The sequence below is a fragment of the Lagenorhynchus albirostris genome, chromosome 3 (genome assembly GCF_949774975.1).
Source record: "Lagenorhynchus albirostris chromosome 3, mLagAlb1.1, whole genome shotgun sequence".
Taxonomy (NCBI): domain Eukaryota; kingdom Metazoa; phylum Chordata; class Mammalia; order Artiodactyla; family Delphinidae; genus Lagenorhynchus; species Lagenorhynchus albirostris.
Genome location: NC_083097.1, coordinates 75,588,695 through 75,603,911, shown reverse-complemented (window position 1 = coordinate 75,603,911; position 15,217 = coordinate 75,588,695). Strand labels below are relative to the sequence as shown.

General features: G+C 38.0%; 1 protein-coding gene across 2 annotated transcripts; it reads left to right on the top strand.

The window, feature by feature from the left end:
• Positions 1-2,287: 2,287 nt before the first annotated feature.
• Positions 2,288-4,012, top strand: LOC132516945 (heterogeneous nuclear ribonucleoproteins A2/B1). 2 transcript variants are annotated; one of them, XM_060143271.1, is made up of 2 exons: positions 2,288-3,171; positions 3,292-4,012. In XM_060143271.1, exons 1-2 carry the CDS (start codon positions 2,451-2,453, stop codon positions 3,474-3,476), a joined length of 906 nt encoding a protein of 301 aa, XP_059999254.1. In that variant the 5' UTR covers positions 2,288-2,450; the 3' UTR covers positions 3,477-4,012. The 2 variants fall into 2 exon arrangements, with proteins under 2 accessions (XP_059999254.1, XP_059999253.1); XM_060143270.1 differs by having other exon boundaries at positions 2,288-4,012.
• The last annotated feature ends 11,205 nt before the right edge of the window (positions 4,013-15,217 follow it).

Genomic DNA, 15,217 nt, shown 5'->3' with positions numbered 1-15,217 from the left:
AGTGGAAGAAGTAACTGCAGATGTGGTAGAAAGAGCAAGAGAACTAGAATTAGAAGTGGAGGCTGAAGATGTAACTGATTTGCTGTAATCTCATGATAATACTTTAATGGATGAGGACTTGTTTCTTATGGATGAGCAAAGAAAGTGGTTTCTTGAGATTGAATCTACTCCTGGTGAAGACGCTGTGGAGATTGTTGAAATGACAACAAGGGAAACCAAAAATTTTGACTCATTTTATTCTGATATTCGCTTTATTGCTGTGGCCCGGAAACAAACCTGCAATATATCTGAGGTATGCCTGTACTCCTGCACAGGGAAGTTCTTAGAGAAAACTTGCGTGAATCTTTCCTATGAAGAGGAAGTGACGAGGTGGAGAAAAATGGCTTACCTCCCCAAATACAGCCCCAAGTGGTGTTGACATTGATCTGCTCAGGACAGACCGAGCCCTTTAGTGTGAACGGGAGCCCAGGGTCCTCCAGAACCAGGCAGTCTCTGCTTTTTACCTCCTACTACCACAAATGAATGGCTTTGTTCCCCTGACCAGTGTTAAAAGCTAAGTGTAAAGGCCTAAACAGCAGCGACTAAACATATCTTCTACTCCAGCTGCATGGAACTGGCTCCACCAACATTTCTCTCAGCATGTCTTTCACAGATGGTCCTCTTCCTGTAGTCCCAGAGTCTCCAACTGAATTTCCAGATTCAAGCCTAAATGCCTTCCATTTGCTTCCAGAGTTATCTTCCACAGATATTGCTTTTACTATATTCTTATCTTACTCTCTGTTCCTTATGGTTAGAATCAATACCTACTTAGGGTGAAATGAACCAGCTGGTCTGTAATTCCAAGCTGACAGAATAATGTTAAGGTGATATACTGGGGGTCCTGGACCAGCCTAAACAAAGCATGATGGGAGAGTCTCTTTTGGATGGGATGAACTGACTTGTCTTCCCTAAATACACCAAAATCACAACAGAGGAGCCCAGTATGGGGCTGGGAAGAGGCAGTGAGATAGCGAATTCTGGTTTGGACATTGAATCTGAAGTGGCAGGAGTTCATTTGGGTGGAAGTAGCTAGAGTTGTAAATATGGATTTGGAGCTTATCAGGGAGGTCTGGGTTGTGAGAGTCCTCAGGGATGTTTACAGGAGGTGAAGACAGGGACAAGCAGAGGAAGAGCTATGGGGACTGATCAGGTAGAGAGGAAGACAACTAGGTAAGAAGAGTGCAAGGAAGTAAGGGGGGAGGGAGTTGCATGAAAGAATGAGCATTCATCAGTTCAAATGCCAGAGAGACCAAGTTAGATTAGGACTAAAAAGTGTTCATTGAATTGGGCCAGGTAGATTACTGTGACCACTAGAAAATGCATTCAGCAGTAAAGCCCCCCCTTTTCAAGAAGCTTGTTAAAGGAGGAAAGAGGTCCGGGCAGTTAAGTAGTGGGAGATAAGGCAGAGACCCATAAAAGTAACGTATAAAGCAATAACTAGAATGATATAATCAAATGTATTTTAGGAAGATTAACCAGGGAAAATTAAAAGAGAGAAATACAGAAAGCAAGTAGACTAGTTAGGTAAATGAGATTAGCAATAATAAAAATAGAAGGGACTTTAATTCCTAAATCTTTTGGTCTTCATCTCATATTTAGCTCCAGACAAAAACATACCTACATTCTCTGTCAATATTTCAGCTTATCATTTTTTTAAAAGTATTTGACTCTTCACAACCCTCACACTAAGTCTAAGGTCAAATCTTCTTTGTTCTTTGCTGCCTTTTCTTCATTCCACAGCCAGTGGTGTTTCCTTCTCCCTGCCAGGCTGATTGCATTGGTCTCTCCTCTGGCCTGTGTAAAATGTACCTGGTGGATGAACGTTTCTGCTTCATGTGCACTAGGTCCACTTTCTTACCACTTGCATTAACTCCTGCTCTCCTTGGTAGTAAATTCAGATTCTCACTCTGCCCTTCTCTCTTCTTGATTGCCATTTTTGATCCTTTTCCCTTTCCTTCTCTGTCATTCCATCTTGTCTTCTGATTCCCTGAATATTTGTCACCCAGTGCTTTCTACAGCTTGAAAAGTTGCCTTTCTGAAGCTAAGCTCTCCCTTTCTGTTCCCTTATTCTTTGAAATTGTTTGCCTGTTGTATTTCATTAATGAATTCCTCAACAGAAAAAAGCAAGGTAATGTCACTTTAACATATTCATTTAGATTACCCTCATCTTGAACAAATATTAGATTTCATGCATATAATTCAAAAATTTTAATGATTTTTCTGTGTCAAAAATCAAGCTAGGAGTAGCAGCAGCGCCGGGTCCAGAGTGGAGGTGCTCCTAGCGGTGTTGTTTCTCGACCAGCGGCAGTTCTCACTACAGCGCCAGGACGAGTCCGGTTCGTGTTCGTCCGCGGAGATCTCTCTCATCTCGCTCGGCTGCGGGAAATCGGGCTGAAGCGACTGAGTCCGCGATGGAGAGAGAAAAGGAACAATTCCGTAAACTCTTTATTGGTGGCTTGAGCTTTGAAACTACAGAAGAAAGTTTGAGGAACTACTACGAGCAATGGGGAAAACTTACAGATTGTGTGGTAATGAGGGATCCTGCAAGCAAGAGATCAAGAGGATTTGGTTTTGTAACTTTTTCATCCATGGCTGAGGTTGATGCTGCCATGGCTGCAAGACCTCATTCAATTGATGGGAGAGTGGTTGAGCCAAAACGTGCTGTTGCAAGAGAGGAATCTGGAAAGCCAGGGGCTCATGTAACTGTGAAGAAGCTGTTTGTAGGTGGAATTAAAGAAGATACTGAGGAACATCATCTTAGAGATTACTTTGAGGAATATGGAAAAATTGATACCATTGAGATAATTACCGATAGGCAGTCTGGAAAGAAAAGAGGCTTTGGGTTTGTTACTTTTGATGACCATGATCCTGTGGATAAGATTGTGTTGCAGAAATACCATACTATCAATGGTCATAATGCAGAAGTAAGGAAGGCTTTATCTAGACAAGAAATGCAGGAAGTCCAAAGTTCTAGAAGTGGAAGAGGAGGCAACTTTGGTTTTGGAGATTCTCGCGGTGGTGGTGGAAATTTTGGACCAGGACCAGGAAGTAACTTCAGAGGAGGATCTGATGGATATGGAAGTGGTCGTGGATTTGGGGATGGCTATAATGGGTATGGAGGAGGACCTGGAGGTGGCAATTTTGGAGGTAGCCCTGGTTATGGAGGAGGAAGAGGAGGATATGGTGGTGGAGGACCTGGATATGGCAACCAGGGTGGGGGCTACGGAGGTGGTTATGACAACTATGGAGGAGGAAATTATGGAAGTGGAAATTATAATGATTTTGGAAATTATAACCAGCAACCTTCTAACTACGGTCCAATGAAGAGTGGAAACTTTGGTGGTAGCAGAAACATGGGAGGACCATATGGTGGAGGAAACTATGGTCCAGGAGGCAGTGGAGGAAGTGGGGGTTATGGAGGGAGAAGCCGATATTGAGCTTCTTCCTATTTACCATGGGCTTCACTGTATAAATAGGAGAGGATGAGAGCCCAGAGGTAACAGAACAGCTTCAGGTTATCGAAATAACAATGTTAAGGAAACTCTTATCTCAGTCATGCATAAATATGCAGTGATATGGCAGAAGACACCAGAGCAGATGCAGAGAGCCATTTTGTGAATGGATTGGATTATTTAATAACATTACCTTACTGTGGAGGAAGGATTGTAAAAAAAAAAAAAAAAAAAATGCCTTTGAGACAGTTTCTTAGCTTTTTAATTGTTGTTTCTTTCTAGTGGTCTTTGTAAGAGTGTAGAAGCATTCCTTCTTTGATAATGTTAAATTTGTAAGTTTCAGGTGACATGTGAAACCTTTTTTAAGATTTTTCTCAAAGTTTTGAAAAGCTATTAGCCAGGATCATGGTGTAATAAGACATAACGTTTTTCCTTTAAAAAAAATTTAAGTGCGTGTGTAGAGTTAAGAAGCTGTTGTACATTTATGATTTAATAAAATAATTCTAAAGGAAAAAAAAAAATCAAGCTAGGCCCTCACATAAACATAGGGGACAGAGTTTGACTAGGGATTATTATTTGAAGGGTGTCCTAAAGCTCGGTAGCTTGTCACAGTTGCTCAAGTATTTACTGTTAACTTTCAATTGAACCGAGGCATTTTAACTCCTAGAATGCTCATATAATTCCTTAAGCCACTAGGAGCCATTAGGACCTCAGCCAGTGTTAATGTTTGCAAAGAAGGGGAAGAAGAAATAAGGTTTGATTAAGGCAAGGATAGAGATGGCCCAGGACCAAGGCCCATTTCTCCATTTCTCAGAGTGCAAGCCCTGAGGCAGTGAGAGTAGAGGGCTCTGCTAAGCTCAGCAGAAGCACTTGGGGCATCTAATTAGGGGAAGAGGCTGGAGGAGGGGGCAGTGATGCTAATCAGGAAAGGATGTTGAAGTGAGAGGAGGCCAAAATGAAAATGAACTTCTCTTATATCATGGGTTTGCCTCAATGAATAAGAGTCTATTTTGAAGGGTTTCTTTTCTTTTTTTTTGAGGATTTAATTTCCATTTCTTTTCCGATATGTGCATGATTACTTAATAAGGGAAGGAAGGGTCTGATCTTTAAAGAGCCCCTCTTTTTCATGCGTCACATTAGTTGCAGGGAAAACTATAGGAGACATGGTTCGTTTGTTTACTCATTCACTCATTTATGCATATAGTCATTCATTCATTTAAAAAAATTACAATGAGAGTGTGATATATATGTGCTAGTACTTTGTACTATGTTATACAAAGTGCTATGTAATTTGTAGAAAGGCAGTTACAGTTCATGATCAGAGAAGTACAGGTGCTTCTTGAAATACAGAGGCAAGAAAGTCAATCCAGATTAGGAGCAATAGCAAAGACTTCATAGCAGGAATGACATTTTAGAATTAAAAGAATAGGAATTGGCCAGACAGAGCTGGAGGGAAGGGCAGGGACATGAAGGCAGAGAAGCAAAATAATATTCCAAACTAGAAAACACTTGTAGCACTGGAGGGAAGAAAGAACATTGTACTCTCACATGTGTTAACAAAGTTGTATATGGCTGGAAAGCAGAGTTTAAGGGTTAAGAAGGTGAAAGACAAGTCTGGGTCCCCACCATAAAGAACTTTTGTGTGCTGTGCAAAGATTTCCATTTATCCTGAGGACTATGGGAGAGTCATTGAAAGGTTTGCACAGGGAAATGACTTAACCAGGTTTGCTTTGTAGAGAGTTGGTTCTTGCTGTAAAGTGGAGATGGGATTAGAGAGGGTGGGCAAGACAGGAGATTGCAGGATCAATTTCTAAATCACTATTGCAGTGATTCTAGCCAGAGGTAATGGTGGCCTAAATTAGGTTAGCAGCAAAGGGGATTAAGTCAAAAAATATTTACTAGATAAAATAGGACTTGATGGTTTTTCGGACAAAAGAGAAAAGAAAATCACGATGCCCAGATGTCTCATTTGGCCACCGGATAAATGGCACTGTCATTCACTGAGATAGAGAACACTAGAGAAAAAGCCTTTCGTGGGGAGAAACACCCCAGATGCTTAGCAAAACTTCAGATAAAAAAATATGAAGCCAACAGACAAAGTTATAGATCTGGGAGGGGGGTCATTAGCATATAAATAGCAACTGAATCTGGGAGAAATGAATGAGCTCACCCTGGCCAAGAGTGCACAATTGTAATTGAACAAGTAATTATGTATTATTTGTTTAATATGTTTCTATGACTATACTTTAAGCTCAATGAAGGCAATAACAGTGTGTTCACTAGAACCAAGCCTTGCCTATAGTAGATAATCAATAATTTTTGAATGAATGAAAGATAATACCTGTGGAATGCCATGGTCAATTACAAAGGAATGTACACTTGTATGGGATTAATATCAACTATAAGTAGTCAAATCTAGACTTGCTCTAGTAACCTATCAGGAACTACGTCTTATGCCTCCTTTCTGAAATGCATGCATCAAAATTTGGTTTCGACTAGTTTATTTTTTACATAAGAATATTAATATCATATATACATCATACTGTGTAGCAATATGGAGTCAAACCCTCTTTGGTCAAGTTACTTCCTGAGTGCCTCAATTCCCTTATCTATGAAATGGGGATAATAGTACCTATTTCATAGAGCTATTGATAGATTAAATAACATAATATACATAATATATTTTCCACAGCAACCTAGACTATAGAATTATTCTAAATAATTAATATTATTTAAAACTTTATAGAGGAGGCAGTTCTCCATGGTGTTTCTACCTGGCTTGTGATAGCTTTTGTCCCAGACTATCTTTGCAAGGATGTTTGCATTTCAAGGATGTTTGCAGAGCAAACAGCCTTGGAAGATAGAAGGCAGAGAGCAGATTTGCTTCTCTACCAGGATAAAAAAGATAATAACTCCCTCAGGGGCAAAGGTTGGGCAGGTTTGCTGGCAGCCCCCTTAGAAGATTGGATTTCCTAAATTTGAGGTTCCTCAGCTGTGACACAAACCCACTATGTGTGAAGCATCTGCATTGCCCTCTGGTACTTGAGGGGCAAGGGTAACAAATGTGAACATGGAGGTGGTGTTGCCCATGGTGCCTTGAGTAATTAGGTCTTTGCCTCTTTCCTAAGGGCCTTGCCTCTTTTGCCAGCCTTTATGAAACTGTTGGCAGGCTATCTTGCTAGCTTGCAAGCAGAATAAAATCTCAGAGCCTTCACTTTTCTTGATCAAGTTGTCTCTTCAACGTAAACTTGTATATTATAAATCCTTGAAGCAGATGTTTTGTAAGACACTGTTTCCCAAACTTGACATTACATACTCTTCATAATTCTAATTATGAACAATATAAAAACAGGAGCTCAAGAGACAAGATTGTTCATTTTCACTTTGAAGAGTTCAATCTTTTTGCTTATTTGATTGGGGAAAGTTTGAGTAACACAAGACTACTTTGTATTTAAAAATTTCTTTTTCAGCTACAAATCCATGGGAGATTTGTATAGTGTGAATCCTTGCTATCGAATAAATATTAAATATCACAAGTATATGTTGAAATCACACAAGAAAATTCCTAGTATTGACAGCGATCATAGAATAAATAGCATAGATCAAGGCAACCACTGGCTAACAAATACAACTTATGTGTTAACGCCGAGTAACAATCATGTATTTATTTATATATCCAGTGATCTCTAACTTCCCAGTGTTTATTCAGGTATGGGCACAAAATTTCTAAAAAGACACCAGTTTTTACTTGTGTGTGTGCATGTGTATGAAATGCCTAGTTGTATCTCAGAATACAGTTAGGGATATGCTTTGTAAGGAAATATGAAGATCCAGGAGTTAAAGAAGATAAAGAATGTTCACTTGGATCAATGAGCAGATGAGATCCAGTAGGGAATGGTGTTTGTAAACTAAAAAAAGTAGGCAAAAAATGTAAAGACAAGAAGGAAAAAATGAATTGCAAGTAGGACCCAAAAGAGCAGGCAAAATATACAGGAGACAAGGAGATAGATCTCACTTGAGTAGACCAAGACAAGAATAAGATAGGAGGAGAAGTAAGAGATCCAGTGTACTCTAATAGAGGAAACTGGAAGTACAGTGTAGGGTGGAGATAAATATGGCCTTGAGCGGCAAGACTTCCTACAACAAGGACCACTAACCATGTGAAAGGAGGAGTCCACCACGATGACATGCAAGCTTAACCTAGAAGACAGGTGACTTAGGAGCCCCAAAACATTATGTCTCCAAACACTGGAAGACAGTAATTTCTGCTGGTAAAGGAAAGTAAAAGAGGAAAAAAATACCAAGAGTTTGGAAAACCAAAATGTCTATGATATGGGGGAAAACTTCTATGCATTTGAATCTTGGTACCAAGCAGAGAGAGGTGTTTTAGGTTTTAAGCCACAGGTGTCACTTTCTGTGGCAGAGGTGAAACTGAGCTAAATTAAATAAACGTGAAATACACTAATAGTACTTCTAAACTATACACCATTTGAAGATTTAGTTTAGTCTTGGGGCATCCATCTGTGGGCTAAAAAGCAAACAATGAGATGGAAAAAGATCCTCTAAGAAAATCAGAGAGAATGGAAGTTAGGAACTCAGATTTTGACATTTATTGACAGTTTTTTTTTCACTCTCTTATCCCTGGGTGGTGGTAGAAAAGATAGGGCAATAATAAAAATTGCTTAGCTTTGAAGACATGGCCTAAATCTAAAACACTATCATATTTAAAATAAAGTGTCAGGCATTCTTTTACTTGTACACTCTAACTTTGTTTATTATTCTGTTAGATAAAGCCTCTTGTCATTATACTCCAGGCAAAGCTGTTAACAGGGAAACTCAGATCCACACCCTAGACCTAATTTTTTAATACAGTTCCTCTTTGATCTACTGCATCTCTGAATTTAATTATGAGGTCTAACTTGATGCCCTGCCATTGCATCTTTTGCTCTCCTTTGCTCTTTCTGTTGATAATGAGAAAGAAGAGCTTTCTGTTTCTTTTAAAAGCATATGCTCATTTTTAGTTAGTTCATTGAAAGGTGTCACCTTCTACTTCATGTTGCTCCTTGGGTCCTTTTATTCTTTGTCTCCTGAACTGACACAATTACCATCTCGACACTCTGCAAATATAGCTTGCAGAGCCAGTTTCCTAGGAATATAATTTTCAGAAGTGCCAGACATAAGGATGACTTTAAAGCCATTTGATGAGTTCTCTGTTACATATCCTCATTTGCTTCCTTCCCAAAGGGATTTTTGAATTCTGCCCAGAACATGCTTATCAGCTTAAAGGTATGTGGCATCATTACGTTATGAAGATTTTCTTCCGCAGCAGCAAGTGCACTAACCTTGAATGAAGCAGTTGCTAATCATGTTGCACTAAGCAGATAAAAGTCGGGACCAACCTAATCTTGCTTTCCTAGTATCAGTTTCTGCAGACTTCAAGTGTAATGTTCTAATCACTGGGGCAAAACAGCCAATTAATTTGCTTTCCGTGCGTGTTTTTACTGGCCAAGATGCATAGGGGAGCAGTGCGTTCAGTCATAATCATGCTCTACAAAGATGGGAAATGCTCCCTTTGAGCTTCCAATCATGAGGCCAGCTGAAGTGGAGGCAAGCCCACTGACAGGTGAGAATAGCAATCATTTATTTCTGTTGATGGGTTGTGACAAACCATGTGGGAGCAGTGGCTGCATACTGTGGGGCTCCGCAAGGGAGACTGTGATTGGGCAAAGAGGAAACCCTTCACAGCTCATTTAGTCCACACATAGCCACCTAGGTGGTGAATGGGTTCAACATACCAGCCCAGGCATTCCAGCACAAAATCAGATCACTAACAGCCAGGCCCTATATGGGTTCCTACAAGGCATTAATCAACAGGGTTTAGCTGTCAAAATGCAGGGTCTGAAATTAAGAAACACCAAAAGGATGAAAATATAGCAATGCTGTCAAAACAATCAAGAATGTGATTCATACTGCAGGATTCTAACCCCCATTAAAAAAGCTTAGAAGAAAAATGAGTTCTAAAGGGGGTAGAGGGGTAAAGAGATGCATTACCCCTGTGGAAAATTTTCCTAAGGTTTTTACACATATTAATTAGTCGAAACAGCATGAAGATTTATGTAAGCATGAGCACAGCCCTTTTCAACATAACACTGACAGGTCAAATTACATAGAAGTCCTCCTCAGTGCCCCCCAGCCTAGTTCATCTCTTAGTTAAATTTCTTTTCTACATGAATCTACTGATGTGCAGAGCATTTGATGGCTCACACTGTTTCTGAATACAGACACTTGAAACTCAGCAGAATTCTTGGGCTTGCACAGCTTATTTTCTGAACACTCTTTTTGGTAGAAGAGAAATTTCTTATAACTGGAGGTGTAAACTGTTCGTGTGTGTGTGTGTGATTCAATTTTATCGATATTCTTTTTAGAACTCATTATCTATTTTTATATTAGAGAAAGTATTCAGTGCCATAAACAAAGCCAAAAAACCAGAGTTTCTGAAACTAACCAAATTGTCACACGCAAAAGTTATAATAACTAAAAATATATTCTAACTCCTGAAGGATTGCTTTCCAAGCCCCACGTGGGTGTTTCTCAAAATGTGGTCTAGAGTGCTCATTGAAAATGCACATGCACAGATACACCTCAGCCTACTGCAGCCAAAGCTCTGGGACAGGCCTGGGAACTGGAATTTTAACAGGATCCCCAAGGTGATTCTGATGCGCAGAGAAACTGGAAAACAACTTTTTTCTTATGTGAATAAGAAAAAGTCCACATTCAGGTACAACACTTGCTTCTTTCCACTGCTGCCTAACACATCTCACCCTTGGACAAGCTGTGTTCCATTTGTTCATAAACACTCTAATACTTTCACATTTCCATGCCTCTGATCAGGCTGTGCCCTTCATATGCTCCAGCCTCATCTTTCCCATCCTCTGCGATCCAACTTAAAGCCTGCCTCCTACAAGAAGACTTCTCCATTACTCCCAGCTAGATGTGAATATCCTGGCCTCTCTGCTATCCTAGCCTTTCTGTTTGTACTTTTCATAGCATCACCACCTTCTGCCTTCTATTGCAGTTACCTGTACACATTGCTTTATCTCCCAGTTACTAGCTCGTTCACCCCATGAGGTCATGTCTTATATGTCTGTTTATACCTAATACCACCTAACTCATTGCCTTGTGCTGTATGTACAGTAAATGTCTGTGGAATTGAACTATTGAATAATAGATGTTAGTTAATTCAAACCGAAGCTTTATACTTTTAAAAAGTCATTCACAGAGATAAGTGTTCTCTCTTACTGTATGCTCAGAATTCTCATTAGAATCTTGGAGTGGGTCTCCCTGTAAGCAAAAATGTATGAGGTCTGCCATTTTGTTTGTTTATTTTACTTAACTGCAGTTTGTGAAATGTTATTCTGCTTTAGATTTTCTAAATTAGCTTTAAGGATATTTTCCCTGAAAAAAATATTTGTTAATATTTTAAGTCCTCAGCTGAAACAGACATATAAAGTATATTAATTATGCTGGAGAATAAATTACATTACAGTAGACTACTACAGACTATTTGTTTTGTAAATATGTCAGATATTCATTTTTTTTTAACCAGGAAATATATGGCCTTAAATATTTGATAGCATCGTATGATTAACTAACAGTCAATGGCTACAATTGTTTAACTATGTCTAATTTGATTTAAGACTCATGTCATAGGCCCTAATATAGTATAAAAAACATGGGAACCATAGTGTGGATTTTCATGACCTAAGGAATACGTTTACCCTGATTGTAAGGCAAAGAAGTGTTTTACTTTGAGCCTCCTTATATTCTGGAAGTACGAAAAAGATTAGAGAGATGGACAGACAAGTGCTATAAGTTTTATCATTCTTGAAAGTAGTATGTCTCCTCAATCCATGTTGCAATTTTTCTTTTATATTGAGGTATAATTGACATATAACATTATGCTAGTTTCAGATGTTCAACATAATGATTTGATATTTGTATGTATTACAAAATGATCACCACCATAAGAGTCTAGTTAACATCTCTCACCATACATAGTTACAATTTTTTTTTTCTCGTGATGAGGACTTTCAAGATTTACTCTCGGAAATTCCCTGGTGATCCAGTGGTTAAGGCTCCACGCTCTCACTGCTGAGGGCTGGGGTTCGATCCCTGGTCGGGGAGCTGAGATCCCACAATCTGTGTGGCGTGGCCAAAAGTTAAAAAAAAAAAAAAATTTACTCTCTCAGCAACTTTCAATTATGTAATACAGTATTATTAACTATAGTCACTACGCTGGACCTTACATAGTAATTGTTTTTAAAACCCCTTTTACCTGTGATATTGCTGTGGGGCCCACAGAAATGCAGGGAAAGACTGTTTGCAGGATACTTGAGAAATTATACTCAAAAACATAAAAAAATTCAAGCCAAAAATTTGAGCCAAACCTGTTCAAGTCAGAAGAATAGTTCTTTATCTACCCCAGTCTTTAATGACAACACCCTAGATGAGGAGGAGGGGCTGAGGCGATGTCTCTCACTGTCCTTCAGCGCCAAAGATAATTAGGGCAGACTAGAATCAGGGCAGAGCTTCTTGGAAAAGTTCTGAAGGTCTGGGAAAGTATGCTTTTCAAAGGAAAGTGATATGTAAGCTTACCTCTTTCTGACACCTTACATCAGAAAGGACTGATGTAAAAAGTGCTTTTGGGGACCACACATTTCATAAAGTTTCTACTGCAGCTTAATAGTCATCTCAGTGGGTTTTGCTTTAACTCAGTTAATAATTATAATAGAACAGGGAATGATACTGCATTTTTATTTATATTAGAGCTCTTGGCCATAGGCTCCTAGGATGCTCCTAGCTATAACTAAAACTTAATTAGGAGAAAAGAACATTGCTGACTCAATTTCTGAATTGGCTAGTAAAAGAAACATAATAATCCTTGATATAAAAACATAAAATCCTTTCAAAATAAATAACTCAAAAGTATACTACCTTTGAAATATGCCCTACACTTCTCCAACCAAAAAGGAACGGCAATGTGGTATTTTCTAAAACAGATCTAATTTGATCCATTGCTAATTCCTCCATTCCAGAGGAGTATTTCACAAACATCACATGTCAGTTGGGGAAAGAAGGAGTGAAAGCTTAATCCACAAATGATTGATGAACAGTAATGAGACTTATAGAGGAGTCTGAAAGAATGTGACAGAGACACACTGAGAAAGGGAACAAGATGAGAATCAGCCAGCGCATGGTATGAGTTTTGGGAAACTCATGATGCAAGAATTAAAAGAACTCTTGAAGAAGATAAGAGTATATATATTTCAGAGAGGCTTCCTTGAAGAAGCCACAAAACACGAATAAACAAAAACCAGCCTGTTCTTCATAAGGTATCTTGCCTGCCCTATCAGTGGAAAGCAGCCAACTATGACCTATGCATAAAACCTGGGGTGAAAAAAAGGAACATAATGAAAAGATGGATGAAGAACATATTTCTGAAGAGGAATGGCACAGAGAAACACAGGAAGTGTCCAAAAAAAAGTTCTCCAGAGTCTCAAAGAAATTACAGATAACAGATGACCTCTTGAAAACAAACTATCAAAAGAGCGTTCAAAATAGTGATACAGTGAAATAACAGAAGATGAAAATTGAGCTAGAAAACTCAGGAATAAAATGAAAGAGAAACTAGAAATCATTACAGACATGAGTGCCCCATTAAAGGCAATAAAAATTAGAATATATACTCATGAGAACAAAGTCATGTGGGTCAGAATTGGGAAATAAAAACATGGAGGATAAATCTCACAAACCAAATTAGGAAAAAAGAACAATATAAAAATTATTATAAAGAAGATGATAGATGTGGCAAAGAAGATCCAACAGTAAAAAAAAAATTACTGTGTCTGAAGAAAATATCAGGCAAATGGAACAAAAAATGATCTAACATATAAGAAAACTTTCCTGAAGAAAGATTTGATCTGTATATTACAAGGGCCCTTTATATCTGAGAAAATTTAATATAAAATAATCAACACCAAAACATATGCTAATACAACTTCTGGTATTTAAGGATAAAATTATATGGGCATTCTACCTGAGAAAGTAAGTCACGTCAAAGGGGAAAAAACGTTTTTTTCTAAAACTTCTTCAAAGCAACACTAATGACAGAGAACAGTGGAGCCATGGGCAAATATACGTGATCTAAGAATTTCATTTACAGGCAAGTTATCTTTCAAACATAAAGACAGTGTTCTCAAGCAGGTAAGAATTTAGGGATTACAGCACCCGCGATAGTTACTATTAGCAAGAAATGAATCAAAATGAAATACAGGTAAAAATACCTAAGGTTAAACAATCACAGAAATCTTATTATATGTTTCAATGTTATAAATCTTGAGAGTGTAAAAATACTTATACACAAATGTGCACGCACATATATGAACAACTGAGGGTAGAGAAAAAAGGGAAGCAGTAGGCCAGACCACACATGGGTCAGCACATCCTTTACAATCAGCTCTCAAGAGATGCTGTTTTAAGCACTGACTTTAGTCACTTATAATCCTTTCATAATATTTTTTCCTTAAATTTAGAGAAATTTTAAAGGAATTCTAACAACTCAGTGAAGAAATGTTTTTCAGAAGTCCAATGATTTTTCTCTTTCACCTCACTTTTTTCCCTTTGATTTATTATGTGTTATTAAAGCCAGCATTTATAGAATTATCCTATCTTAAAAAATATTTTCACTGCTTTGTCTTCATAAGAACATAGATGCCTGGAAAGACACTCACCAAATATTGAAGTTATTTTTGGGTAGTGAGATTTTGAGTGACTATAAATTGCCCTTGATAGACTAGAGCATATGGATGACTAGCTTTAAATATCCAGAAAAAAAGGATATGAGTCAAATACCCAGAAAACTGGACTGCCTTTCTGATGTTATCTTTTATATATTCTTCCTTCTCATTTCTTCCTGGAAAAATAAAATAAAAAGGTAAAACTCTTTCGATCAGTGTATGTAGGATGCACAATGTTAATCTTCAGAGGAATTACAAAGGAAGCTACAGAAAGTTATTTTTCCATGAAGAGCTTACAATTTAACTTGATGGTCTTAAGTTTTATGCATTTGTTTGAGTGCAGGTGTGATATTAACTTTTTGTAACAGAAGAAGGATTTGCAAGGAATCAAACTGATATTTTAGGTGGCTCTCTTATTCCCTGTTCACATATAAACCACAGCTCTCGTATCCAAGTAAATTGGGAATTTTTTGTTTGGAAATTATTCAAGGTATAAGGCAACCTCTTTGGCAGCTACAGTACTTGAATGTGGGCTGGAAAGAGAAACATGTTGATCCAAACTCTTTATTATACCTCAAGAATATATTTTAGAGTATGTCTCAAGTCATAATTTTGGTTTAAAGGAAATCCTCGACTAAACTGGCAATTATCAGAGAAGTACAAATTTGTCATATTTGCATAAACCACATTGCTCCAGTAACAAAAGTGAAAGATTGGACTCACACACTGTGGCCTAGATTTTGGAAAATAATTTGTTATTGCTTTAAAGATCCTTTTAAGATGAATCAATTAAGTTGTTCACAAATTTAGCTAATTATCCAAATATATTGTTTATAATCAGCCAGTTTGATCTTTGTTTTTTTTCTTAATATGCTATCATGTTTATGGGGTTCTGATTCCATAGTTATAATGGGGTTAACTTCACTTTTT

Excerpts from the sequence above, each read along its gene's own strand:
- LOC132516945 (XM_060143270.1), top strand. The coding sequence starts at position 2,451 with ATGGAGAGAGAAAAGGAACAATTCCGTAAACTCTTTATTGGTGGCTTG.